The sequence below is a fragment of the Anastrepha ludens genome, chromosome 6 (assembly GCF_028408465.1).
Source record: "Anastrepha ludens isolate Willacy chromosome 6, idAnaLude1.1, whole genome shotgun sequence".
Lineage (NCBI taxonomy): Eukaryota > Metazoa > Arthropoda > Insecta > Diptera > Tephritidae > Anastrepha > Anastrepha ludens.
The window spans coordinates 24986552-25013534 of NC_071502.1; the positions used below are offsets into that span (position 1 = coordinate 24986552).

Sequence of the window (26983 nt, forward strand, 5' to 3'; positions counted from 1 at the left end):
TGCCATTTCCCCCAAAGCAAAGTGATACTTATTACTATCGTTGAAGTACCATCCGGCTCCAGAACCTATTTCATTCTTAGACCCTTCTGTAAAGAAAATATCTGTCAAACCTCTTTGAATGCACTCTGGATTACTCTATTGCTCACGCAAGGGAAATTTGACATCAAATTCCATTCCAAAGGTGTTAAATCACAACTTCTTGGAGGCCATTCAATGTTACAATTTCAAGCAAATCACGAAACTTTTCCTGCAAGAACTGATTTTTTCACGCGCTGTATGGCGCGTGGTCCCATCTTATAAGGCCCAGATGTTGTCAAGATCAACTTCTTCCAATTTCGGCTATAAAAAGTTGATTATCATCGCACTCCATTTACAGAGACGGTGGGACCAGCTTCATTCTTCATTTTGGTATAGCGCGCAGGGGTAGCCGATTGTTGCGACGACCAACTGACAAAAGAGTGGGAAAAGCTACAACTCGCGGAAGATTATTTTGATTATAAAATTTAATGGTTTGTAAATCTTGTTGAATTGTGAATATTACTGAATATAGTAGATTGGAAAACATATGACAAACCTGCACACACGTCATGGAAGAACTCATATCATCTTTCTGCATCATTTGACGAAATAATCCGCGAACAAAAACTCTTTTTTATCACCATGAACGCACTAATTTTTTTTTTGTTAAAGTTTGAGGAAAATAAATAATTTTGGTAATTCTGTAACATTCTTTTTCATCAGAACAAACAGTAAAAGTCTTGTCATGTCAAAATATTTTTAGATCATCGCGCATTTCGAGCGGTGATGCAAAAAGCTGGATGCGATATGAAAAACAATTTTTAAGAATTATATACATACCTCCGTTCTTACAAAAAGACGTATACCATTTTAGCTTCAATTCGTAACATTCTTCTGCGAGTCTCCAGTTCTGCCTCACATTAACTTCACTGCTCACTTCTGTGTGCGGTAATGAGCAGCTGCGCAAAATTTGTTGGCAACTTGTTGCTGTGGAGGCTGTTGCAGTTGCCGGCTGAGTGTTGCAGATGTGCAATGTCAGTGTGATTAATTGACAATGATGCCGCGTTTGCTGCATTATCGTGCACAATTTTCATTGCATAGGCAAATGTGGCCTAGCGCAGCCTGCAGTAGATTATTTGCGTCGTGCGGCTAAGTTGAATGTATCGAGATTAATTGCGTATGCACTTGGAAATGAAGCGCGTGTCGGAGGAGGCAGCTATATATGTAGATATACACATATACATAAACATATCACATACAAAAATGGGATAAAGTAAAATAAATGGAAAAATCTACATACACTGCGTTAAAAAACTATAGCAGAGCGACTTATTTACAAGTTCTGGCAATTTCTTTTTCTCTCATTAAAATTTAGTAGTCCTACCATTAAATTTTGGTACAATAAAGTGCAATTTTGGATGGCGAAAATCCTCTGACCGTATAGGCAATGGGTATTGACATTTTTGCTCTTCCCACCCACGACTCAGTTCTAATAATCAAATTTTCGGAATTTATTATTGGAATAGGGGGCGGGAATGCAAGGAACAAGGCGATAGGAGGCTTAGTTAAGGTTGTTTGCCGCAACAAAAGAAGCCGAATTGGCTCTGGAATTAACGCCTCTAAATACTCGGACAAACATTTGCATTGATAGCCAAGCGGCTATTAAAGCAAGTATGCCTCCTTGGACTTACTAGAAATGAGTTCATCAATGCAGATCCACAATGGATGAACTCTGCGGAAATGGGCAGGTTAGTATTTATTAGATAGCAGGACACAAAGGAATAGAGGAGAGACACATAAGAATAAAGAGAGCCAATGAGCTCGCTAAGGCAGGTATTTGCTTGCCGAGATTGCGCACGTCAGAAACATACCCATCACTCTCTTTTCTGAAAATGGAACAAAATAAGGAACTAGCTTTGGAAACGCAGTCGAAATGGGAACACTCAACTTCGTGCAAAACTGTCAAAATTATGCTAAGGAATACGAAATCTACAAATTTTATTTTATCACTCTCAAGAAAGGCTGTATTGGTTGGAGTACTGACGGGACACTGTCTCCCCCCACATCACGCAGCCAAAATGGGATTAATCCAGAGCGATGGGTGCAAAACATTCAATGAAGCGAATGCTAGGGGTACTTTGGAGCACCTACTTTGCCACTGCCCTGCTCTTTGTTGGACTCGACAAATGTTCTTAGGATCAGCCTATTTTTAATCCTTGAAGGCTGAACGGTTCATTAGAGCTCGCGAAGACGTGCATTAAGAACTACATAAAATAATATTTACAACTCCAAATACATAGCACTAGTAACTCAATGGGTCCTAGAGGTCTCTGTGAGATCTTTTTACAGACCAGCTAGCACTACTCAACCTAACCTAAGTCGTCTTTCTCTTTTCATTTTTGCTATTATCTTCCATGCTTACATTAGCCTGATCGAGTTTTCAAATTGGCACAGTTTGACAGTTGTGGAGGTGACGTGTTTTTTTTTCGTAACGAAGAACCTTTCTCTTTCCATTCTTTCTATGATCTTGCATACTTATGATAACCTAACCTAACCTAGCCTAAAGTACAAATTTCAAGAGGTTAAAAACAGCGTTAATTTTTAACCATTTTTGTTTTTTTCCCCCCATAACAAGGATGCCGAAGAAGAATAGATCAGTCTACAAAGCTCTATGTATTAGTGAGGACTTACGCTCATTTGACCGATTTATTTTTCAACCGATTTTTGTGTTTTTCACATATTTAAAAGGACTAAAGCTTCCGTGTAAAAATTTCAAATCAGAGGAAAGCCGAAAGAGTTATAGAACTGCGACTGAAAGCATTTAGCCAGGGCACCTTGGTATTAGTGCTGGCCGATTTAAAGAGTATGTGGGTAGGCCTAAAATCAAAACTTTCATTTGTTTCGATACCGAATACACACATGCGCTAACCAAGCAAAAAAAAAAAAGACAATGGCACGAATTCTGAATTTCTTAAAAGATTTACTACTGCAAATAGTTACCTAAGAAAGGTTAACTCTAAATATGAGCTTAAATAAAAGGAAGTGTTGCAGTTTATCCTTCTTCGCATGAGCTGCACGCGTTGTTCTGGACCAATCCCATTTTAGCTGCGTGATCTGGAGTGAGACAATGTCCCGGCGATACTCAAACTAATATTTTGCATTCCTTCCTTGGAATTGATAAAATAAAGTAGGTTGCTTTCGTCTTGCAAGTTCGTAGCAGTCCTGTGGGATCCAAATCTTTTTTTTTTAATTTAGGATTAAACCATTTTTTTATTTTTGAGTTTTTTTTCGAATTTCAACCAATGAAGTTCATACCAAATCGACAAGTCTACTCTTTACTTATGACCAAGAATGATGGAATCAAAATTTCGCTCATCTGAGAGTGAGTGACGTCACAATAGTCTAGTTGTGCAGTGTTGCCAACCCTTTGCTCTTCGCAATAAATTTAGTGGTTTTTTATAGGCACCTAAAATGCGATAATTTTTGAGTTTGATGTTTGCTTCTTTTTTAAATTTGAAGCCGCCAAAATTGTAAGTAAAGCAAAATTGTATTATTAAAAAAAGGCTAAAAAAGGCCACTCTAAGAAGATTTTAGTGCTTTTGAAAATGTGTTTATTCTTATCAAATTTGATGTTTTGAAAGTGCAAATCTCTTTTTCTGGTCCTTTTGAGGCTAAGCAAATATATTGGATCTACTTCTCTCCATCGTGACTAAAGATCATGTGAGAAAAGCTTGAATAATTAAAAAAAAATTTAGCATGAAAAAATTCTGAAGAAAAAAGTAAACATTTTGGTACTAACCCCTTGCGAAGGTAGGACTAGGACAAGGTTAAATGGCAGCCCTAGCCTAGGGCACACTTGGACAAATATTCAAAAATTCACCAGATTTGTGATATTTAGACCCGCTATATCCGAAGGAGTAGCGAAAAAATGAGAGCCCAGATGTCGAAATCTTTGCCAGACGGGAGCAGGGCAGCTGAGAAGAAGGAGTTCAGATGATTCCACCTCGTCCTCAAAACAGCTTCTGGAGAACGGACTTGAGGCAATCCCAAGTCTCACCACATGAACACCTAACGGACAATGTCCGGTAAGGATACCCACCAAATTCGAGAGCTGTGGCTTTATTAGCCTTAGGAGTTCCCTCGACCGTCCCCGGTCTATCCTTGGCCAGAAGGATCTCGCGACCTTGCACGTTTGCGCTCTAGCCCAGCGCTCGCTGAGTTGACTCGAGGCCCACCTTTCCAGGAGTAGACCACAGGTTATTAAGGGAGCCCCAATCCTCTCATTTCGCGACGAAACCAACTCCAAAGTTCCCGGTCTAGCCAGCTCATCAGACCAGCAGTTTCCCTCTTTGCTTGCGAAGGTAAGCTTTTTCTATTCCTCACAGATCCTTCCGCCTTTACTATGCTTTTATTGTTAATTTACTAATCTAATATGTAGAAACATCGATTTCCATTTTACCCATCCCAGATTAACATTTTTTTCTTAAATTGATTCCTGATGTTCGGAGCTTAAACTTTGCGTGACTACCATTCGCAAGTACATTTCCATTCTCCGTGCATGATCATCAAATAACAGAAAAAAATTTTCTAAAATCGGTCACCGCTCGACAGGTAATGGCAAACCTCAAAGTGGTTTTCTGTCATGAAAAAAGGAGTCGGCTTAAAACTGCATATTCCATTTGTGGAACAACTTCAAGACGCACACCACAAATAGGAGGATAATTTGCTTTTCAGATTTTTAGTCGGTAAGAGTTTTCTTCAATACAATGCTTGTACCTCTATCGGTTTACCCACGCTGCTCATCGAAGTTGGTCGGTGAATGTAAGACAAAACTGAACAGTGTTGCCAAACACAACAAAGTTAGTCTTATTTGGGTGTCTGGACATTGTGGTATTACAGGGAACGAGTTAGCTGATAAACTGGCTAATGAAGGCTCTGCAAGTATGCCATTAGGCCCTGAACCCTTTTTGGGTGTCGACTCCGCGCCGATTCAACTATGGATTGACGACTTCGTGAGCTCTACCCATTCAGGGCGTTGGTCTGGTCTAGACAGCCGGATATGTCTATCCTGTCCTGAGGATAACGACACCTCAGAGCATTTTCTCTGTAGCTGTGCGGCGTTTTCCAGAATCAGACTTAGGATATTGGGCTGCGATATACTGAGTATGGATAAGGTTCATACTCTTCCTCTTCCGGATCTCTTAAGATTCATCAATGAATCCAATAGATTTGTGGAAGAGTGACCTCAAACTAATTTATCCATCTTACCACCCACTTTTTATCTTTCCCATCTCCATTCTTTGTACTGAAATCTATCCGAGTGTAGTACAATGGTTTCCTGACTGAGTGCTTGGACTTGTCAAATCTAATCTAATCTACCTCTAATCTGCAAGTTCTGTTAACAAGACTGGTAACAGACTTAAGTAAATGAATTGCATTAAATTTTTTTAATTACTTCTTTATGCTGACTAATTTGTTTTGGCTTTCGCTTGCATTGTTTTGACATGCCACTGAAATGCTCGTAAATCGCCGCGGAAGAAATGTCTTTCAAGTGTTCTTCTCTTTCCTTTGCCATTTGTGGCAGCACTTCAATCGCTTAATTAGCTTAAAAGCACACCAAATATGCTTTACTAACCGAAAAAAGGAAAAAATAGCACTTGAACTCTGTTATGCACAACTTCAAGGGTATTTAAGTGAATGTCTTATTCATAGAAACGCATACAAGTGCACCAGGGCATGCATACATACACATACATACATACATATGTATGTGCATGGAAATCTCTTGGGAGGGTGAGGCAAGTTGCACGCAACATGCATCAAACGTTCAGTAAATACAAAATATAGAAAAGAATTGGTATTTATATCATTCTATTGCATGAGTATTTTAAGCTGTATAAGCAGTTTGGGTATTGCTTGCCCAATATTCCAGAATTTATAATCCGTTTTGGCATTTGCATAAAACCCATAGAGAACATTTTGGACATGCAATCGTGCCATTGTCTACAAAAGGCAAGGGTTGAAGTTTTTTACTACGTAAGTGGGCACTCTAATTGTATGTCTGTCTGTGTGTATGTATGTACATGAGAATGTAATAGGTACTTGACATTTACGCTTGCATGCTAATTGCGCTCAAGAGACCTCAAAAGGAAAAGCTGCGCAAACGACATAAGTCAAATTTTGGCTATCAATCAAACAGCCAAGTGGAGGGTAGAGAAACAGACAGCGGTCGGTCAAGCCGTTTAGGGATAAGACTCACAAGCGATTGACGATGACTCAGTGGTGAGTGGCAGCTGAAGTGGCGGCTTTTATGCTACTTATATATGTAAGTAGAAACGAAATCTTTTTAGTAGTAATGGATTCTTTTCACTTTTATACTTACAAGAATCAAAGTTCCACACATACAGGTCGATGTTTTTTAATAACTTTTAATGAAAAATAAAATGATTCCTAATATACTAGGTTGCTCAATAAGTTTTGCGGTTTGAAATACACTTTAGTATTCAGTAGACCTCGGTTCTGCAGAAGTAGGAGATAATCTAAAATTTTTGAAAAGCACACACTGGTTTTAGTAGAAACAGGGAAAGCTCCCAATATGGCATCTCAATGGGCTATGAGCCTGAGTGTGTCCCACAGGACAACCGCTTCAACCTAACCTAAAGTGCAAGTTTTAAGTCGCTAAAAAGTTTTGCTGATTATTTTACAATTTTTCCCTTGACGTTTTGCCCATTTTCTACATATAAAAAAAATTTCGCTCATTTATTATATGGAGAAAAAGCGCAACACCGACTATAAAACTGCATTCCAGTTAACTGTTATAATTTGTTGTTGGTTGTATAGAGTTTGGCAAGAGAGACTCGGCAAGCGGCTACACTTAGCAGTTTTGGCTCGTTCATTTTAATTAAAATGGAGGTACTATCAGATTTGATAACCAGACGCCAGTCGATTTTTCTCCTCAGCAAGCAACGTTTGCTTTCCGCTTATTCTTAGAATTATTTTTCCATCTCTTGAATTTTTTCTGTTTATACTCAATTGTCCTTCATTCCCTTTACGGTAGTAATTTAACTAAACAAACCCGCTATTTCCAGTATAAATAACTTTTTTTGAAAGTAAACGTTTGATTTGTTCCCCTAATTACTAACAAAAAAAAATAGCATATTTTTAAATGTTCGCCCCGTTTTCATAATTGAATTGTTATATAAATCAATATATTAGACAATGGTACGATATTTTGTTGTTGTCTTTAGACATCAAAATCTATCGCAAATTCGCAAACACTAAACTAAACTCGAACAGTTGTGAAGGCTCATCTTGCTACAACTACAACACCTTAAGGTATACCGTAAATTGTGTATTGACATAAATACTTATAACACCAATAACATTACAATTTTTCAGTGCTCCCAATAACAACGATATAGAGAGCTACTCTGGAGTATTCGAGAGAAAGGCTTTGCACACGACCTATGAACCTTTCGCAGATAAACTCGTATAGATATGAACAAAGGCGTTGGAGAGGCCGTTCCATGTACCGCAAACGCTCCAGCTTGGAAGGTGAAATGCATATGTATGCATGTACGTATAAAAAGGTGCGCGTATAAATACATCGACACACATATATATAATATATAATACATACATATTCATGTATGTTTTAGATTCATATATCGTGAAATAAGTCTGGTTCATTACAATGTATGCATGTGTGTACGTAAGCACGTATGTATGTAATAACATACAAATTTACATGTTCAACAAATTCAAAGAAAACCATGACCAATGCTTTGAAAATGTAGTTTAATGTATCAATAAATATAACTGCTAGTTTTTATGAGATCATCCGTGCAATACTAATTTGAAACAATGTCACAGACAATCAATCAAACTCATAAAAAAGACAAAGAAAACGGAATTGGAGCTAGAAAATCGGTGTAATGGAAACCACAATAAATCAAAAATGATTATAGTAGTTTTAAACCTGTAATTTTTGTTTGTTTGTATGTATGTATGTTTACCTGTGCATGAGCATGTCTACGATGAAAATGCTGGTATTTCCTATGCTGAATGTCACACCTATATAGTTTTTTGGGGTTTAGACCAATGAAAGCAAATACACTTATAAAGGGTGGTTAAATTTCAAGGGCTAAACGTCAAGTTTTTTTCGGCATTTCATTTGACATTTTTTTATATCAGACTAACTCAATTTGAATCATAGAAAAATACATAATCGAGCAACGCGTTAAAGTTATTCAGGCTTATTATGAAAACGGGCGTTCAAATCAAAATGCATATAGCGCGTGATTCATAATTTTTCGCCTCTTGACCATGGCCCCTATTATGAGCAACATTCGATCTTCGACTGTAGTCGAAAGTGCTGATCGAACGAATTTTCATTTGGTATTATGGTGCTCATTCGTTGAAGTATATGACTATTGTGAATTTCGATCGCTCGACGCATTTACAATAGATAATTTTTTCTCAGCTGATACAGCAATCAAAATAAAAGAAAAACCGATTGTGTTGAAATTCTTTGCTAACATTATTTTTAAAAGGTAAAAAAAGTATTTTTTGTGAAAATGAGTACAACGGAGTTGTGGTTCGACGATTCATCGGACGATGAAAGATTAGTGGAACTAGCTAGAAGTAGGAAACAATTGAGGGACGCATCCAACCACCTAGAAATGGCTTCCACTGAGTAAATTTAGAGCTTTCAAAATGTGTTGACGTACTTAATATTACAGAAATTTCCTTACAGATTTTTAAAGAACTTTAGATTATCTAAAGAGCCGTTTGTGAACCTACTGTCCAGTACAGAAAACCAGTTGCAGCAGTGCACCCGAGCCAAATTGATTCCAAATATTTTAAAGCTAGCCACAGTTCTGCGAGTTTGTGCTCAGGGATCGTACCAATTGAGTATTGGTAATGAAGGTATGCTAGGACTTGCTCAACCCAATGTGTACGATGATGCTGAAGATATTGAAGTGGAGTCAAATAACGGAGAATTAGAAAACATAAGAAATGAAATTTTGAGAATATTATAGAAAAATCTAAAAAGTATTAAATAGAAACCTTTACACCACACTTTCTGTTTTATTTTTGTTATAAATTTTCTTTATTCAATTATTCGTCATTCGAAAAAAATATGAAAATGTATTTCTATAAACATCACAAAAAAAACCATTATTAAGCTTAATCCATTTTGCTGCCGTTCTCACTGGTGGTCCCAAGCAATTCAGCTCCGTTGTAAATTCCTCCCATTTTTTTGCTGCTTGAAGTTTGGTGCAAATCCCTTTTGCGAATTGTGGATTCGCCTTTCTAATTGTTGTTTGGTACTCACGACTTTCGCCCTGCATAATATTAACAAAATTAGTATATATTTATTATTTGGTTACTATAAAACCATAAATAATCGCAAACAACTTACACTTTAACAAGTTTTCCCACTATACGCTACACGATCGAAAGCAAAATTGCATTCGACTCTAAATTCGGTAAACAACGAAAATTTCGATAGGGTTGCACCGCTCATAATACCAAATTGACATTCGATTTTCGATCTTCGACAACCAGCGAATATCGAAGATCGAATACAACTCATAATAGGGGCCCATTTCAAGTCTCGTCAATGGTCAGAATGGTGGTAGGAAATGACAACAGTGATTGACCAATTTTCGAAGAAAATCATCTTCAGTGATGAGGCACATTTTCACCTCAGTGGATTCGTCAATAAGCAGAATTGCCAGCAACAATTCAAGAGCTAAAAAATGAGATAATTCGGCACATTAACGGCATAGAACCTCAATCATGCCTCAGCGTCGTCGAAAATTTGGACCATCGGATGGAGGGCGCGGCGGCCATTTGGCCGATATTTTGTTCCATACGTAATTGAGCCATACCAATATTATCATAATAAAGAGAAATGACAATAACTTCCTTAAAAAATTGTATTTTATTCAAAATCAACACCGGCCCTTGAAACTTAACCACCCTTTGATCACACTCTCCATATTAACCCTTTTTATAAGAAATGCACCTTTTATGAGTACTTTGCGTGGATTGTCCAATATAAACTCAATATAAATAATTTGGTCAATTGCGGCTGCTGCAGTTACAGATACAAATATACTTATAGTAAATTAAATGCTCAATCGATCGAAAAGATGCATTTACACATTGCATTTGCACTCAACGTAATCACGAAATTTTTTCCCCCAATTACGCTGTTGACGCATGCCATGACCACTGAGTCACCTAAAAGGTATAAATGCCATGGTTAAATTGAATAAAATTGAAGACAAAGGTTTTGGAAACGCAAGCACCCAGCTGTTGATGTTTCCGCTGAAAGAGAGAAAATTAAGCATAAAAACACGCAGCAAAGAAGAAAAAAAATTTTAAACAAAACCATAAATCGATGAAACTACAATTGAGGAAGCGGAAAAGAAGAGACAGAAAATAACTCTGATAATAGTAAAAAATGAACACTTGTCCCTCGTCTGTTGCTTCTTCGTTTTTGTCTTCATCTACATCAGCTTCGTTTTCGGCTGTGATTGCTTCACTCTGTGGCACTCTGTGGTACTCTCTCATGTATGCCTACCCGCATTTTGAACTTGTTTATTACTCATACTGTTGTTATCGCATCTACTTATGGGGGCACCTTAATGGCACAATATAGGCGCATTCTCCACTTATTTATGTCAATGCATATATTACGGACACACTGATATGTGTATGGTCAAAAGTGGCACCATGTGTCCGTCGGCATCGCAAACATCGCCGCTAAGTAGCCTTGCAGTGGTTGACCCTCATTTCTTTCATATTCGCCATCAGCACCAAGACCAAGAGCAGCATACAACGAACTACCGGTGGAAGTGTCAGTTAGAAGTAAGTTGAAGGGACAAAGCTTGAAAGCTTGGCGTGCGGCTGGTGATAATTCAAGAAATTCTTGTTTTTGGTAATATTATTTTACTTCTTCATAAAACTTCTTCCACCTTCAATTCTCCGGTGCTGTTTGCACAATTCCAATATCAATGGAGACTCTCTTTCATATGTACTTATAAGAAGAAAGTAGGCCTGCCAAAGTTTTTAAACCCGTGCGCACTAAAGCACTAGTAGTTTGTTCACTTAACGGTAGTTTGTAATGGAATCGTACATATGATAGCCGATTAAAAATCGTAATATCTCTTGGCTTAAGGTAAGTTGCTATTAAAAATGGACGAAATCCAAAAATAACTAGGCCCTCTGGGAATCTTGTACTTGTAAATTGAGAAGAAAGCTGGAGCAGCTACTAACAGTAGATGGACTAATCTGGACACCACCATAAACGGGGTTGTTTTGTTTGGTCGTCACACTCAAAGCCCCACATACGATTCCTGCACGAGCTGAAAAAATAAGGTAGAAATAGAGCCCATTCGGCACTTCTAAGCTTCAGTTTTTGTGAGGAACAAGAGTCGAAATTCTGAACAGCCGCTGGAACGTCATATTGGCTTCGCTGAAAAATCGACGCTTTTTAAGATCTTTAAGAAGGGACTTTTAGATATAATAAGAATAAAAAGAAGCTGTGGTAATGACGAAATAGACGAATACCGTTTTCTGAAAACAAAAAAGTGGAATGCCCTGGCATTGGAGTGGATTTTCATGCTGCCATTTAAATAATGGTTGGTTGGTTGGCTAATTCATCCAGAATCCAACTAGCGCTTCAGCAGCCTTTTATTGCCAGATCCCCGTTACCAATTTGTTTAATGGTTATTTACAACAAGACTATATCCAATCTGTGCGGTTTAAGAACTTTATTAGGCTGTTGACATCTAAGCCAGACAGTTGTTCGAGACTCTCGAACAGTGGTTTGCCCAGGGTTGACATTTTCTCCTTCCATAAGGCAGGGCATTCACAGAGGATGTGGAAAATCGTTTCCTTTTTCTCTGGTTGTTTGCAACTGTAGACTTTACGAAGGCGTTCGACACTATCAAACGAGAGGTTGTCCTCTGTCGCCCCTTCTCTTCGCCAGCGTCCTTGATGACGTCATGAGCCAACTGACCCTGCACAAAAAAGGCATTGTATAGAGTTTCACCAGACATCTTGAGGACCTGGACTTCGCCGATGACATCTGCCTCCTCTCTCACAAACTCTCCGACATGCAAGCGAAGGCGGACAAACTAGTCGTCCTGGCACGCACTGTCGGGCTGGAGGTCAACATCGCCAAGACCAAGGCTATAAGAGTTAATCACAATAACGCAAGGCAGATATTGGCAGGCGCACTAAACTACGAATATTCGGCTCATGCGTGAAGTTCGTATTGTTGTACGGTAGTGAAACATGGCTAGTCTCTAAAACCATTAAACAGAGACTACAATCCTTCATCAACAAATGCCTCCGCATCATCTGCAGAATATTCTGGCCAAACACCATCAGTAACGACGCACTGTGGAGATTAACGAACGAGGAACCCATCCTTAGGCAAATCAAACGCAGAAAGTGGCGACGGATAGGTCACACATTGAGAACACCATCAGATAGCATCACGCGAATGGCACTGAACTGGAACCCGCAAGGGGAAAGGTCGCGGTGGACCAAAAAACGCTTGGAGAAGGTCGATACTGCGCGAACTAGCAGATGGCGCCATCTCATGGGACGGTGCAAAAACAAGAGCACAAAACTGTGTTCGATGGAAGAGTCTTGTCGAGGCTCTATTCTCCCGAGAGGAGTGAACAAGGAAAACAAGAAAAAAAAGAAAAACAGCCGCAAGTCTCCTAGCTTTCCGTTTGTGGTTGTAGGTGCGCCATATCGTTCTATTAATTTTGCATGTCCTCTGGTCTCTCCATCTACGAACCGCGATTCGGGGGTATTTTGAGGAAATCGTATTCTTGATTACACCTAATGGTGTGAATACCGCTTCATTCTGCTTTTGCGTTACCTACCTTGAATGTTCCGATGTCCCGAGACCCAGATTAAGGTAACTTTATGGTTTTCACTCAAGGTGGTAAGGCTTTTCCTACTTTGTTCCACCACTTTAGAGGTTGTTGTAGCCGAATGCAGTGTCTGGATTGCAGCTTGGCTATCCGAAAGAATAAATTGCCCAGAAATCTGCGATTAGTAGCCTACAAGCTTCACCAATTTCCAGTAATTTCCGCCTAGAAGACACTGCTGGTATATGGGAGACGCACAGATTTTTCCATTTTAAGTCTATGAGAATATGTATGTACCAGCTCGCACACCATAATCCATTTTAGAGCCATCTGTATAGTTGTTTAGTGAAAATCCCTTACTCGATTCCTCCTGGGTTGGAAAGAGAGTGGTAAAATTCCTATTGAATGTCACCATTGGGATGATTTAATCAGTCCCCTCTAAGGTGAACTGCGTTTGTCACAATAGTAGACTGACATGACCATCAGATTTTTCTTTCCAGCGACCCGCTTCATTTAACCTAAATGCACTCATCGTGGACATCTTTTTGATATGCAGATCTATCGGAAAAACGTGTGTCAATGTATTAAGAGCCTCTCCAGACTCCTTCTTCTATATGGAAAGTAATTCGAGCATTCACTTTGTATGGAAGAAAAGGCGTGACAAACGGGAGCGATTGCTACTTGCTAAAAGCGCTGAAGAACTTAAAATACCTGCCATATCAATAAATAAAAAAATTCTTGGCCACCTTAACGAAACTCGGAACACTAATTAATACTAATTAATAAACCACGGCCTGGGTTTGCTAAGAGATAGAAATATGTTTATGGGATTAGAGGTAGTCAGAGGCCCGAAAAAATGATGATTTTCAATATTTTTTTTTTTGTTAGCCAATTGTTTTATTTTACAAAAAAAACATCATGTTTCGACTTGAGTTTAGCAAAATTTCAAAAAAAATATTAATAATTGGAAAAGTTATCGCTGTTTGTGTGGAGCCCATTTCTCGAGAAGTCCCTTGCGGTGATCATCACAAGTCCTTGGAGATTCATTAAAACTCAATCGGACAAGAGAAATTAGTTTTATTAATAGATAATTTTGTGCCTGATCGAAGTTTTTTTTTTTCAAAATTTACAATATGGCGACCTCAGGAAATATTTTTAGATTTTCGAGAAAAAAACCGACAGTTAATTGTTTACAAAAAATCGACATTTTTGAAAAAAGTCAAATCCTTCTATCAGGCACGATTTTTTATGTTTTTCAAAAGCAGTATCAATTTTATTGAAATTTACCAAACGGTTTATAAGTTACAGCGATCACCAGTTCAAAATACATAGTTTTGAGAAAAGCGCATTTAAAGTTTTGCTATCTGCTCCGGAGCGTCCTTTGTTAATTGTTGAATAACTCGAAAAGTATTTGTCGAATGCACTTCAAATTTGCACACAATATCTTTAAGATATTATACTTTAAGAAAATGCAATAAAAAGACTAAATTTTTTGATAATTCTGACTAACCCTAACCCCTTATAGGAACTTTACGGCTTAACCGAGAGTACGAGTATAATTAAAGAAATACTACTTTTAAGAAATTTGGAGGAAATCTTAATCTTGTTTCTCTAAAGTTTTATTTCACCCCATCTGCCTATGACTACGACATTTCACTAAGAAAGCGCGCCAGGTATGAAAAGTTCAGTTCCGCCCGATTTTAGACACTTCTTTGCTTGCTGTTTTTTTTAGAGGTTAGGTTTTCAAGATGAAATAAAACGTATATAATTTAATGTTATGGCCAAGAATTTAGCTTTATTATAAATATAAGGGTTTGCCATTATGTTTTAAAAATGATTTCGGGCAAGTGGCCGCCGCGGCTTGGAGGCCACGCCACAGGTCCACGGCGCGAGATAATGCGCTCACCAAAAGTTTCCTTCAATAAATCGATTGTTGCGTTGGCTGTATGGCATGTAGCGCCGTCTTGTTGGAACCAAAGGTCGTCCACATCAACATCGTCCAATTCAGGCACGAAAAAGTCATTAATCATGGCTCTATAGCGCTCTTCATTGACTGTAACATTATGGCCGGCTTCATTTTTAAAGAAATATGGACCAATGATTCCCTCTGCCCATAGAGCACACCAAACAGTGACTTTTTGAGGATGTAATGGCGTCTCAGCAATGGCTTGTGGATTATGTTCACTCCAAATGCGACAATTTTGCTTATTGACATACCCATTCAACCAAAAGTGAGCTTCATCGCTGAACAAAATTTTCTTCGATGCGTCGCGCGAACCGAACCATTATTTTCGTAATAAATTTGCACGATTTGCAAACGTTGTTCAGGTGTAAGTCTATTCATTATGAAATGGCAAACCAAACTGAGCATAAATCAAGTGACAGCTGTCAAAAAGATCATCTACGAAAAAAGTAGTGCCAACTTAAAAACCTAACCTCTAAAAAAAACACCCTTTAGAAAGTAGAGTTGCTGTTGTCATTGCTGCTAGCTTTTAAATGTTTACTGTTGCTTTTGCTATTGCGAATGTTGTTTGCCAACAATGTAAGCACTTCGTTGATGTTGAAATGGTGCATATTGTTGTTGTTTATTCGCAGTTGCATTTCAGTTGATCTGTTTGTTGTTTTTGTCTTTGTTATAACAGCCACATTTGTCATGCACTCATATCTGTCGCACGAATCTCTTCCAAGTAGGTAGGAAAATCCAGTCACTGCTCCACTGCACACTACTTTCACTCCTCTCTGCCCGCACTCCGCATGGCTCAACTGTACTTCGCCACAAAGTCATGATTGATTGTCGTTTTTTCTTTTCGATTTTACTGCATTGCATTTTTCTTCTTTTGTTAATGTCACTGCAATGAGGAATGTGTGAGTCGTATTGCATGGCCCGTTGTCAGTGGCACTTTGATGGACATCTCAGCGACAGCAGCAGAAACAGCAACAGCAATGGAAAAATACATGCACGCCTGCGCTAAAGCAGCCAATGTCTTGATGAAGTAATGAATGCCAACAAAAGTCGCGCCATCAGGCGTGTGCGTCAGACGCTTACAAAATATGTTCGAAAAAGAAAAAATTGAAAGAAAATAACAAATTTATTGCCGCCTATCGAAAATGCATTGTGTCAATGGTATCAGATGGAATCGGCGACTACCTCGTGGCGGTCGATGGTCTTACAATTTAATTTCTTCGAATTGATACTCAGTCAATTATTTTGGTCCGTATGTGAGCATCGAGGTTTATCTATGACGAATTTGAACAACTGATGTGTTTTTTGTTTTTTTCTGTCCTTGCTTGAACAAAACTGAATAGTTTTCTTTTATGAAAATAACAAAAAAGAAAGAAGCCTGACATGACATTTTGGAGTTTTTTTGGAAAATACTTTTCTTACTGTATGGGGTGAGAATACCAGAAAGATTAGAGGAGGGACATAAATTTGGAGCACTCTTTTACTTTTTTGGAAATACGAAAAAGAGTAGATTTAATTTGGAATTGGTACTTCTTTTTTAAGCAGTACCAAAGGGTGATCAGATTGGAGGTACTTTTTCCAATAAGGTTTTTTTTTTGACAGATCACGCGTGACTACTGTCAAACTAAACACATAATTTTTTCCAGTATTCATTGGCATTGCATCGTGGAAAGACTTATTTATTTATGTGGCGCTACAACCGTGTGTCGGTTTTGGCCGAACTTAAAATGGCGCGCCAGCTGTTTCTGTCCTGCTCTCGTTGGTGCTAGTTGGAAATCTCGAGTGAAGACTGGTCCTGCAACATGTAGACTTTCCAACGGAGATGTGGTCTTCCTCTTCCACGCCTACCTTTTTGGAATACTGTGTCGTAAATTCGCCTTGCTGGAGCGTCTTCTTTCATACCGGTGATAAGACCAAATCAGCGTAGCCGCTGTATTGTTACACGCTTAACTATGTCTATGTCCCTATATAGCTCATACAACTCGCTGTTCTACCGTACGCGGTACTCCTCACTAACGCGGAGGGGGCCAAAGATCTTACGTCGAATTTTTTTTTCGAAGGCTCCCGAAACTTTTTCATCCGCTGTTGACATCGTCCATGCTTCTGCGCCATACATTAGGACGGGAAAGATGAGCGTTTTGTAGAGTGCCAGTTTAGTCCCTCGAGAGAGAGAGACTACTTCTCAGTTGCCTACTGAGCCCAATGTAACACCTGTTGCCAAGAGTTATTCTCCGTTTGATCTCCATGGAAAGACTTGTATTACAAAACTCGACGATCTGTGAAAAGTGTTCATCGCACGCTCAGGCCAACTTATGCTGTTCAACGACGAGGCCCATTTTTGGCCTAGTGGCTACGTCAATAAGCAAAATTGCCGTATTTGGGCTGAAGAGAAGCCATTCAAGAACAGCCATTGAAAGCAACCGTTTGGTGCGTCCTATAGGCTGGAGGAATCACCGGTCTATATTTATTCAAAGACGAGTCTAGTGCCAATATAACAGTGGATGGCGAACACCATCGCACCATGATAAACAACTTTTTGATGCCAGAAATTGAAGCCCTTGATCTCCACAACATTTGGTTACAACAAAACGGCAGACGGCGCTACTTGCCATACAGCCCGTGCAACAATGGATTTACTGCGTCAAGGTTTCGGTGAGCAATTTATCTCTCCGGGCTAGTGGATTGGCCACCAATATCGGGTGGTATCACACTTTGGACTTACATTTGTGGGTTTATGTAAAGTCTAAATGCTTTATGAATAAACCAGCTCATTTAGGCATCGGAAGCCAACATTACTAAAGTTATTCCCGAGATACCGGCCGAAGTCCTCCAGCGAGTCATTCAAAATTGGCCGAATTACGGCGAAATTGCGGGCAATACGAGTATCATGAATCCTCATCATCATCATCATGCCTTCGTCTCCGTTGCGGAGCATAGGGCCAAAGTAAATTTTTTCCATTTTGTGCTATTCCCGGATATATTTTTCACTTGCTGCCAGGCCATTGTTTTGTCCACGACTCTGTATTCCTCTTCGATGACGCGTCGCCAAGAGCCCCTAGGTCTGCTCTTCTGCGCTGTCCTTGGGGGTCCCAGTCCAGGGCTTGTCTGCTGATTTCAGTCCCACCTTTCCGTAGGGTATGGCCAAGCCATCTCCATTTACGTTCTCTTATTTCAGTTGCGATTGGTTTTTGATGGCATCGTTGATGCAATTCGTTGTTAGATATCCAGTTGTCTGGCCACCAGATACGTAGAATGCGTCTCAAGCAGAAGGTATCATGAATGGTTCTTCAGGAAAATAATAAAGATTGCCCAATCAATTTCAATTTTCGTTGTTTTATTTCAATTTAAAATTCGATACCTCTAAATTGATCACCCTTTATATATATATACAAATAATTGACGCTTACAGCCTTTATTTGGTGTTCGGCCCAGCTCCTCCTCCAATTTTTGGTGTTCGTCTTGATGTTTTTCCTCAAATGGGGGGGACCTACAATTTTACGCTGCCTCCGAACGGCAGGTGATTTTGTATGTGAAGCCTTTTCGTGGCAGAAATATACGCAAAAACCTTTTAGAAAAACCTCTTTCTATCATTTGATGTTTTGTGGCCGGTGAATCAAACCTGTGCACTTCCGAATGGTAGTCACGCACCAACGCATTCGACTTCGGCGACCGCCATATTTGCATAATTGAATGCTTCCAAACAGTAGAATTTGGCATTTCCGACGAATAGTCACTTAAAGATGACTCCTTATTCTCTTTGGCATCTTTTTAGCTGTTTTTTACCTTTTTGTGCTTCACAATATTTTCTTCACTCTTGATTTTGCGCAGAAGAGCTCCATTATCAGAATGGCATTCAGCTAAATTATCATCATCAGCAGCATCGTAAACCCTTTTTTTGCAACCGCACGCAAATATGCAGGAAATACCACTGAACTTCGACACTCACATACCAAATCGCAGCTGTGCCAACCAAGATCAGTTATAAATGTGTGTGTGTATGTACGAGTGCATGTACGCACCTTCCTTTTTCGCATTTCGTATATCCAATTTACTCACCTCAGCCGCAGTTGTTGTGGTTGTGACTGTGCCTGTGGTTGCGTTGGCTCCATTGCTTGTGCGGCGAAACCTCACAACTTTTTAGCTTTCATTGCTTTATTTATGTATGTTCATACATTCATACATACATACATACATATGCACACACATTTGCATACTCATATAGTTACTTATTTTGCGAACATATGCGCATTCATTTGTTTGCCTCTTTCAACCCACAACATACTCGTACTTAGGGATTTACATACATATACACATATGAATGTGCATAGACATACATTTGTATTTATATATATGCCCATTTGTATATGTGTACATACATATATTTGTTGTTTCCTTTTACTTTAATAGCAACTCCCGTTCGGCATTTGCCCATCATTTTCGGCGATCTATAAAAGGCACCGCCATTGGATAGTAATTCAACATTTTCCCTGCGTGCTTGAAATTTCTAAGCCGTAATTATTAATTTTTAAGTGCATATGGAGATAATTTTTCAAATTTTCTAACGTTTAGTTGAACTGTATTCGTTACCAAAATAATTTGTTTGCTAGCAATTAAGACACATTTTGAAGGAGAAACTATACCTAAACCAACTCACATTATTATTATAATTATTTGCTATCACACCGGCTGGATACAAATAAATTCCACTGAGGTCGATTTGCAGCTTTTGACTTTGGTCTGTTGATGAAACAAAGAATTTGTAGCAATTGCTTGGTAGTTACAAATTATCAAGTTCTGGTGTTCATGTATTCAAAAAATTTGCAAAGTAGGGGAAGGTGAGAGAGCAAAATAACGTTTCATTTTGAGGGGAAGTTGCAAGTTTTTACGAGATAAACTTTTATTTGGAAGAAATTGCAAGGGAGAAAAACAGCTGATCGCAAAGTAGAAATTAGCACCAATTAAAATGAGCGAATTTAGTTAAAGTTCATAATTTAAATAAAAATGGTGTTAAAAATGGAGAATTTAAATAAATCTATGTATTTTAGATAAAATTTATAAAGTTTATTTGAAGTCATATATTTTAAATAGGAATCGGCCAATGCTTGTACTTATGAAACACAGCCTCTAGTCACCGTTGCTGCAGTTTCCGAAATACAAATCGAAAGCATAGAAGGTACCTTTTGTGTTTTATGCTTGTACTTATTGGTTATTAAGGGGACAGATACCCATACAATTTCGAAAAAAAAAATTTTTTTTCATAAAATGTTAATATATATAATCCTTTAAGAATATATCAAAAAATATTTAGAACGTAAATTTAAGTATTTCTTATATTATAGATCGTCAACCGTGACGACTCTATTCTTTGCGTTCGAGCGCTGAGAGAGGTATAGTTACGTTGCCGACTTTGGACGCGTTTTTCTCAAAACTATATTTTTCGAATTGGCGTATACGATAACTCGAAAAGAGATTGACCGATCTCCCTGAAATTTTGCACACATACTTTCTATATGAATTTACAATTCGAAAAATTTTCGAAAAAATAATGTTTTCGAAGCAAAAATAGTAGGAAAATTCGCCCCAAAATTCATTTTTTTAAGCATTTTATTCCGCGATTTTTTTTTTCTTTGTTTTTTAATTCATATAGAAATTATGACGGTAATAAACAAAAAAAATTGGTTTTTTGTATTCAGGCCACTGACGCCGATGCTCCAATGCCCGCCGATTGAGAAGCCTCACTGCGACCTTCCTGGAAGAATTGAGTGTACATCCGCCGTTTTAATTGATTAAAATAAATAAAAAAAAAATTCTTATATTATTTTAATGTATCAATAAACTGTATGCCAATTTTGAAAACAATATATTGACTTCTTCATTTTAAATAATTTTAATGACAATCAGGGAAAATATGGCCGTTTACAGGTATCTGTCCCCTTAAGGTGTACCGGTGGTCTAGAATTTTCAAAAAATCGATTTTTTGTTTTTGATATTTCGAAAGTATAGGCTCTTAAGAATATACTGTAAAATTTTTGGAAGGATATTCCCAGTATTTTCGATTCTATAGTAGTTTTAGCAGGTAGAGTCAGATACGTCACACGGCCACTCTCAAAACTTGAAACTCAATTATCTCAAAACTACTTTTTTTTGGCCTGGTGCTGTGAAAAAACAATAAACGATTCAACCGATTGATTAAAAAACTGAAAAAAAAACGATTTTTAGAGTGTCAAATTCAAAACCGCGCCATTTTCTCAATTTTTTTTTTATTCTAGTACGGTACATAGCTACAGTCATACTGATTAATAATTTTTTTTGATTTTTGTGTTTCAGATAAATAGAAGAGCCCAAATGGACCACACCGTCCAGGTCAAATTTTTCGGGAGGGTCAACTTCAGCGCCATTTTTCAAATTACTAAAATTAAAAAAAAAATTCATCATGGTATGTAAAAAAAGTTAAATAAAAAGCCTAAAAAATTTAAATATCGTTTTTCATTTTTTTATAGCAAAAAAAAAATGTCTGCAAATACCCTAAATTTTCGAGCTCTAGACCACCGGGACTCCTTAAAGTAACGCATTTGTTTGCTATAAAAGCAATAATTGAAATTATTCAAAAGCATGAAGTTATATAAGATCAGGGGTTGTCGTGTAGTATAAAAATACAACTTCAAGTTTTTTCCAATTTTTTAATTATTCAATTAAATACCTAAATTTGTTTGCTTTCTACCAAATAATTTTGTTGACTGTTACATGAGTCCATTTTAATGAGTATACCTATAAAGCTTTTGCATCAAAGGATGTTATATATTTTTTTAGAAGCACTTTCAATCCTCAAAATCAAAATAAAATTGGCTGCCACTCCTAAGTGCTTATGAAGTTGCAGTTAAACAACATTTTTTAAGTTCGTTTCATGTTGTAAAATTCGCGATCATGTACCACCACCGTTTCTAGATTATCAAACAGTTTCGTTACAAGTTAAAATAAAACTAAAAATTGAGCTCTGCGTTGTCAATATTTTTAAGATTTTACAGAAATACTGTCTATAAAATCTATAAAATACACAACAATTCCATCAAAACTTTAAATTACTTTCGTGATTTATTCACTTACTAGCACCAGCTTAGGCGTTTTCTAACATTTCATATTAAATGTGTTCCTAATAGTACATTTTTATTTTCTTTCATTTTCCAGAACGATGGGCAGGATCTTTCATAATTGTAAAGTCATGGATGGTTAATGAGCTTGATTGGTGTTTAATGGGTGGAAAGAATTCCCAACCCTCCTGTTTCGATAGTTTTTTCACTGCGCCAGCGATACCTTTTTAACAGGGAGAAAAGTTGTAATTGTTAGCTTCCCGAATGGCAATTAAAATTTCATAAGATATACCGAAGAAAAAGCCAGCAACAAGACCGGCAACATGATTTCGTTTCCAAGCACCATACACTGCACCCGCGGCAACACCTCCAATAAAATAGTTTAATCTAAAATTAAAAAAGAAGTATATTTTAAACTATTTCTTTATTATTTATATTTGACTCATGTTCTTTACTTATCATCCTTTCCACGCACGTTCGTCGACACCAAAGTGGCCAATGTGAACGCGGTAGCCATACCCATCATTGGACCTGTGTTGTAGGCGAAACGCCCTAAGGTCGGCAGATAGCCTTGTGGTTTCGACAACATCAGCACATCGCACGTTGACCAAGCGAGACCGACTGAAGCAGCATATTTGTTGGTGGCAACGATTTTACCAAATGCATCCTGTCCCTCAGGATAATCGTAGTATTGTGATTTCAGGAATGACATTGTGAACGCTTAAATAAAACACAAAATATTTATATAAAAACAAATGTCTTCTCGTCTTAATCGACTACCCAATAGTGCGGTGTGATTTTTTTTTTCATTTCTGCTTAGGCAAATAAATAATGACTGTTTTCGTTCACTGTTACTTTGAGCGACTTTAATTTGAAACCCTCTCACTATTTGAAGCTTTTAACTTGTTAATATAAATGGTTTAAAACAAAAAACCGATTTACTTACATTTTTACGTAATTTCACTCACCAAAACAGTCCGAGTCTAAAGAAAAGTCAAATTTGACAGCCTTCCAGCTGATTCAGTTTGGAGAGTAGTGTGGCCACACAAACGAGATTTTTCCAACTTGTGGAGAGATTTAGTTAATTGTGACAGGGTGGTATTAGTTAACATCGCAACATATTTCGAAAACCAAATCAATTTTTTTTGCGTAAAATTTGTGTGCAAATAAAGGGTTTTTCAATAAGGGCGGGTAGATGTTGAAATGGAATAAAATGGCGTTTGCTGTGTGCCGTCCTGCTGGGACCATATGTCGTCTAGGTCCATATGGTTCAATATGGGCCATAAGAAATTGGAAGGGCCACCACGTCTACCGAAAAATGGACGCAATGCGCGCAAAGTTTGCGTTAATGAACACTCATTTTGATAATAAAGTTTTATCATTTGAACGTGCTGTTCAATCGTGTAACTTGCCATGATGATTTGGCATAAACAACTGAATAATAAACAAAAGATTTGACAGATGTCACCAAAACAAAATGGCTGCCACAGGGCCCCAAAATCGACCCGCGCCAATTGAAAAACCCTTTAGTTTAAAACTGATTTATGAACGATGTTAAGGTCGAGTTCAGACATGACTAGAAGACCATGGATTAAAGCTGGTCACAGAGAAAACAGAGCTAATCCTTCTAACCAACAGACGTATCCCATTAGAAGTAGATATACAAGTACTCGATGCCACTTTATCGACAAAAAGAGTGGTCAAATACCTAGGAGTGCAATTAGACACAAGGCTAACTTACCGGGCGCACATATGTAAATCATGCTGACACAAGAGCAGCCAAAATAAGCGGCATGTTAAGTAAGCTCATGGGAAACCTTGGAGGTCCAACGCAGAACAAGCGAAAACTTTTAATGGGCACGACGAACTCCATTCTCATATACGGATGCGAAATATGGACAGATTCGCTCAGAGTGCAATGCCAGCAGAAAGCTCTGCAATCTGTGCAACGCACCTGCGCTGTCAAAGTGACTTCTTCATACAGAACAGTGTCTGAAGCAGCGGTTTTAGCTATCAGCGTAACCATCCCTATAGATATTCTAGCATAAGAGCGAAAACGGAGATGGGAGGCAAAAATCACAGGAATCTCAGTACCACGCTTCTCCGATATTAGAATTCAAATGCTCACACTTTGGCAGGCAAGATGGAACTCTGAACGATACGGTAGATGGACAGCGAGACTAATACCTGATCTAAAAAAAGTGGGTAGAAAGAAAGCACAGTGAGGTTAACTATTACCTTGCACAGTTTTTGTCCGGACATGGGTCCTTTCGCAAGTATTTGTGGCGAATGAGAAAAGTGAGGCTACCAAACTGCATATATGGAGATACTGAGTATGATGATGGGGTGCACAACTTCTTTAAATATGATGATAGACGAAGAAAAATGGAATGCCGTCACAAATTTCGTGAAGGATATTATCCGAACAAAATAAGCGTGAAATGGAAACTTATGCTGAAAACTTACCCTGGACGCAGGGACGCCGTCTTAACCCTCTACCTCGAAGCGATGTGGAAGCAATCCCAGTGTGGAGGGAAAAATCCAAGAGAAGAGGAGGGATATTTTTAGTGGAATCACCACACACGTAGTAGCAATGGTTACTATATGGTGCAAAATCACCTCTAATGTGTGCGCCTTGGAACACTCAAGGCAGTTCGGCTACTGAGCAACACTAATTTAAAGACAATTGGTATACCATTAAATAAATATAAAATGCTTTAATAACTTTGAGCTTATTGATTCTATTTTATTTGGCTTTTGAACCCCAACCTTTCCAAATCTCACACAGTTTGGGTATTTTATAAACATATTGAAAACACGACAATTTACTCGTAGTTAATACATACATATTTATATTAAATGGTTTGCAAAAAAAATTATATTTCGAGATAAATACTACTACTTTATATAAAATTGTTGGCAAATGTTAGAAACTATGATTGCGACAAATAATTTTTATTTTGTGATGAAGACTAGATTTATTAGTTTTCCATTGGATATTCCATAGGATTGGAACTTATTTTTGCAAAGAAAAAACAGATATTTTATCTTAAAGTATTACACTATGTCTACATCAAATTTATAGAGTATTTGTTTGATGTTTAAATTTTTTTTTGGTTAATGGTATGAATTTGGAAGTGGGATCTTATTTAGTGATAGTATTTGGCATACAAATTATTTTGAGCATACACCCGAGCAAATTCATAAAGTTTATAAATAACAAAAGAACAAAATGACTCCAACGAATCACAAAACAAAGTTCCAAAAAGAAAAATGCACCTACATTATATATTTAAAACAACAGAGAGTGATGTTAGGATGTTAGGATTATTGACAACAGTTTTTCCATACAACGGAAGTACAAGTTCTTAACTTTCATTTTCTTAACTCTTAAGCGTATCCAAATTTTAATTGCTTTCCTTGTCAGATGTTGGTTGATTTTATGTTATTTTGCTTACGACAAACATTGAAAACCAAAAACAAAAACTACATAATTCAGTCACATTAAAAATTGTAGGGTCTTCAATTTAGTTTCTCCACATTTTTACTTAAAATCTTAAAATCAACTGAAATCGATACGATCTTACACAAAATATTATACGCGTTAGCAATAATTTTTAGAAATATATGCAATATGACTTCTTTTATTCTTTTTTGAATTCTACTCAATTCAGACACAGATTTATTTTCGTGCATTTCATGCAATCGCAATCGATTTACGAATGAATTTATGCAATTTTCAAATTTTTTTCGAATTCATTGCTTTTTCTTGTTGATATTTATTTCGATTTCTATTTTTATTCTTATTTTTCATCATCGCCAATTATCTCGATATCGTCCGCCAATGGACTCTCGACTTCCGGTTTCTTTTGATCATCGCTACTTTCGTGATTTATATCCAAATTGATTAGCGACAATGTCATTTTACTGCTAAGCACCACCTGAAAGGAATTGTAGAAAAACAAGCAGAGTTAAGTATTTGTTGGCATGTATTAATATTTGGTCTATTGTTTAATTATAAACTATTTTCAAGGTTTAGGGAGTTATTGAAGATTGCGCAAATCGCGGTACTACTACTCATTGTACAGAGCCATAAGTAAAATCACTCTCAGCTGGTTGCCAAAAAATGTCCACAACCGAGATCAGCTGATTACAAAACGCTGTTTCATGCAAAATGGTTGCATAAACTATTATTAAATTTCATAGAAAATTGTATCAAAAAGTCTAAAAAATGTCGTACAAATTTAGATGTTTCTCAATAAAAAAGCATTATTATAGCTAAGAAATGTATAGCAAATATTGGTTATTGTAAATTTTCCAAATCAAACACATTACCTGTATTTTTTTCTTTCTATATTCTATTGTTTTCACTGTTATCCAAAAAATTCTAAATTCTCTTTTTATGTTTTATTTTTCTTTCAATTCTCATTTCTATTATCTTCCTTGATATGCTTGTTTTAGTTCCCTTACTACTAAAGTGCGTTTCATAATCATTAGACACCCCTAATTTTTCAAAGTATTTTAATTTATAGATTTGAGAGGAAAATAAAAATTTTACACATCGATTAAAGTAACCAAAGTTATATGTTTCATTATAGAATTTAGAACTTTTTTTAATACATAAAGAAAATTTTTAGCAAAAACGTATTTCCCGGCGTTTCAAAATGATAAGACACTGTTTCATTAAAGAGATCGTTTAACAAAAGTATACTTTTTTCGAATTTTTTTTCTGTCGTCTAGAATATTTTAGTATTCTGTGGAAGCATCAACAACATCAAAACTTGCACAAAGGTTAAACGCGTGCGTTAAGTCTGTGCTGTTGTACGGATCGGAAACTTGGCTTGTGACATCGGCAACGAACGCAAAGCTGAAAGCGTTTATAAACAGGTGTCTGCGTAATATACTTAAGATATGGTGGCCAAGAGTTATAACAAACGAGGAGCTCTGGAGAAGTACGCACCAAAATAGCATCAACAGTGAAATAAAGAAAAGAAAATATGGATGGATAGGGC

At 37.4% G+C, this 26983-nt stretch overlaps 3 protein-coding genes across 15 annotated transcripts in view; 1 reads left to right on the forward strand and 2 right to left on the reverse strand.

The window, feature by feature from the left end:
- The first annotated feature begins 8594 nt into the window (after positions 1-8594).
- On the forward strand, positions 8595-9099 carry LOC128867454 (uncharacterized). The gene is made up of 2 exons (XM_054108655.1): positions 8595-8713; positions 8774-9099. The coding sequence occupies exons 1-2, from the start codon at positions 8595-8597 to the stop codon at positions 9057-9059; spliced, it is 405 nt and encodes a 134-aa protein (XP_053964630.1). The 3' UTR covers positions 9060-9099.
- A 12857-nt stretch (positions 9100-21956) lies between these two features.
- LOC128866195 (NADH dehydrogenase [ubiquinone] 1 alpha subcomplex subunit 11) lies at positions 21957-23000 on the reverse strand. The gene is made up of 4 exons (XM_054106730.1): positions 22918-23000; positions 22427-22691; positions 22264-22358; positions 21957-22194 (listed from the first exon to the last, which is right to left on the reverse strand). Exons 2-4 carry the CDS (start codon positions 22681-22683, stop codon positions 22058-22060), a joined length of 489 nt encoding a protein of 162 aa, XP_053962705.1. The 5' UTR covers positions 22684-22691; positions 22918-23000; the 3' UTR covers positions 21957-22057.
- A 1696-nt stretch (positions 23001-24696) lies between these two features.
- Positions 24697-26983, reverse strand: part of LOC128868744 (uncharacterized) — a 47808-nt gene continuing 45521 nt past the window's right edge. For all 13 annotated transcript variants that reach the window (XM_054111188.1, XM_054111191.1, XM_054111189.1 and 10 more), the window contains one exon: positions 24697-25912. In XM_054111188.1, coding sequence (XP_053967163.1) covers positions 25775-25912 — 138 coding nt within the window. In that variant the 3' untranslated portion in view covers positions 24697-25774. The remainder of the gene's footprint in view (positions 25913-26983) is intronic.

What these genes read in the sequence shown, in the direction of transcription:
- LOC128866195 (XM_054106730.1), bottom strand. Translation starts at nt 22,683, where the DNA reads ATGTCATTCCTGAAATCACAATACTACGATTATCCTGAGGGACAGGAT. An exon ending in GTGCGTGGAAAGGATGATAA is followed by an intron (nt 22,359 to 22,426) that starts GTAAAGAACATG and finishes TTTTAATTTTAG; the next exon opens with ATTAAACTATTTTATTGGAG. An exon ending in TGTTGCTGGCTTTTTCTTCG is followed by an intron (nt 22,195 to 22,263) that starts GTATATCTTATG and finishes CCTGTTAAAAAG; the next exon opens with GTATCGCTGGCGCAGTGAAA.
- LOC128867454 (XM_054108655.1), top strand. Translation starts at nt 8,595, where the DNA reads ATGAGTACAACGGAGTTGTGGTTCGACGATTCATCGGACGATGAAAGA. An exon ending in CTAGAAATGGCTTCCACTGA is followed by an intron (nt 8,714 to 8,773) that starts GTAAATTTAGAG and finishes ATTTCCTTACAG; the next exon opens with ATTTTTAAAGAACTTTAGAT.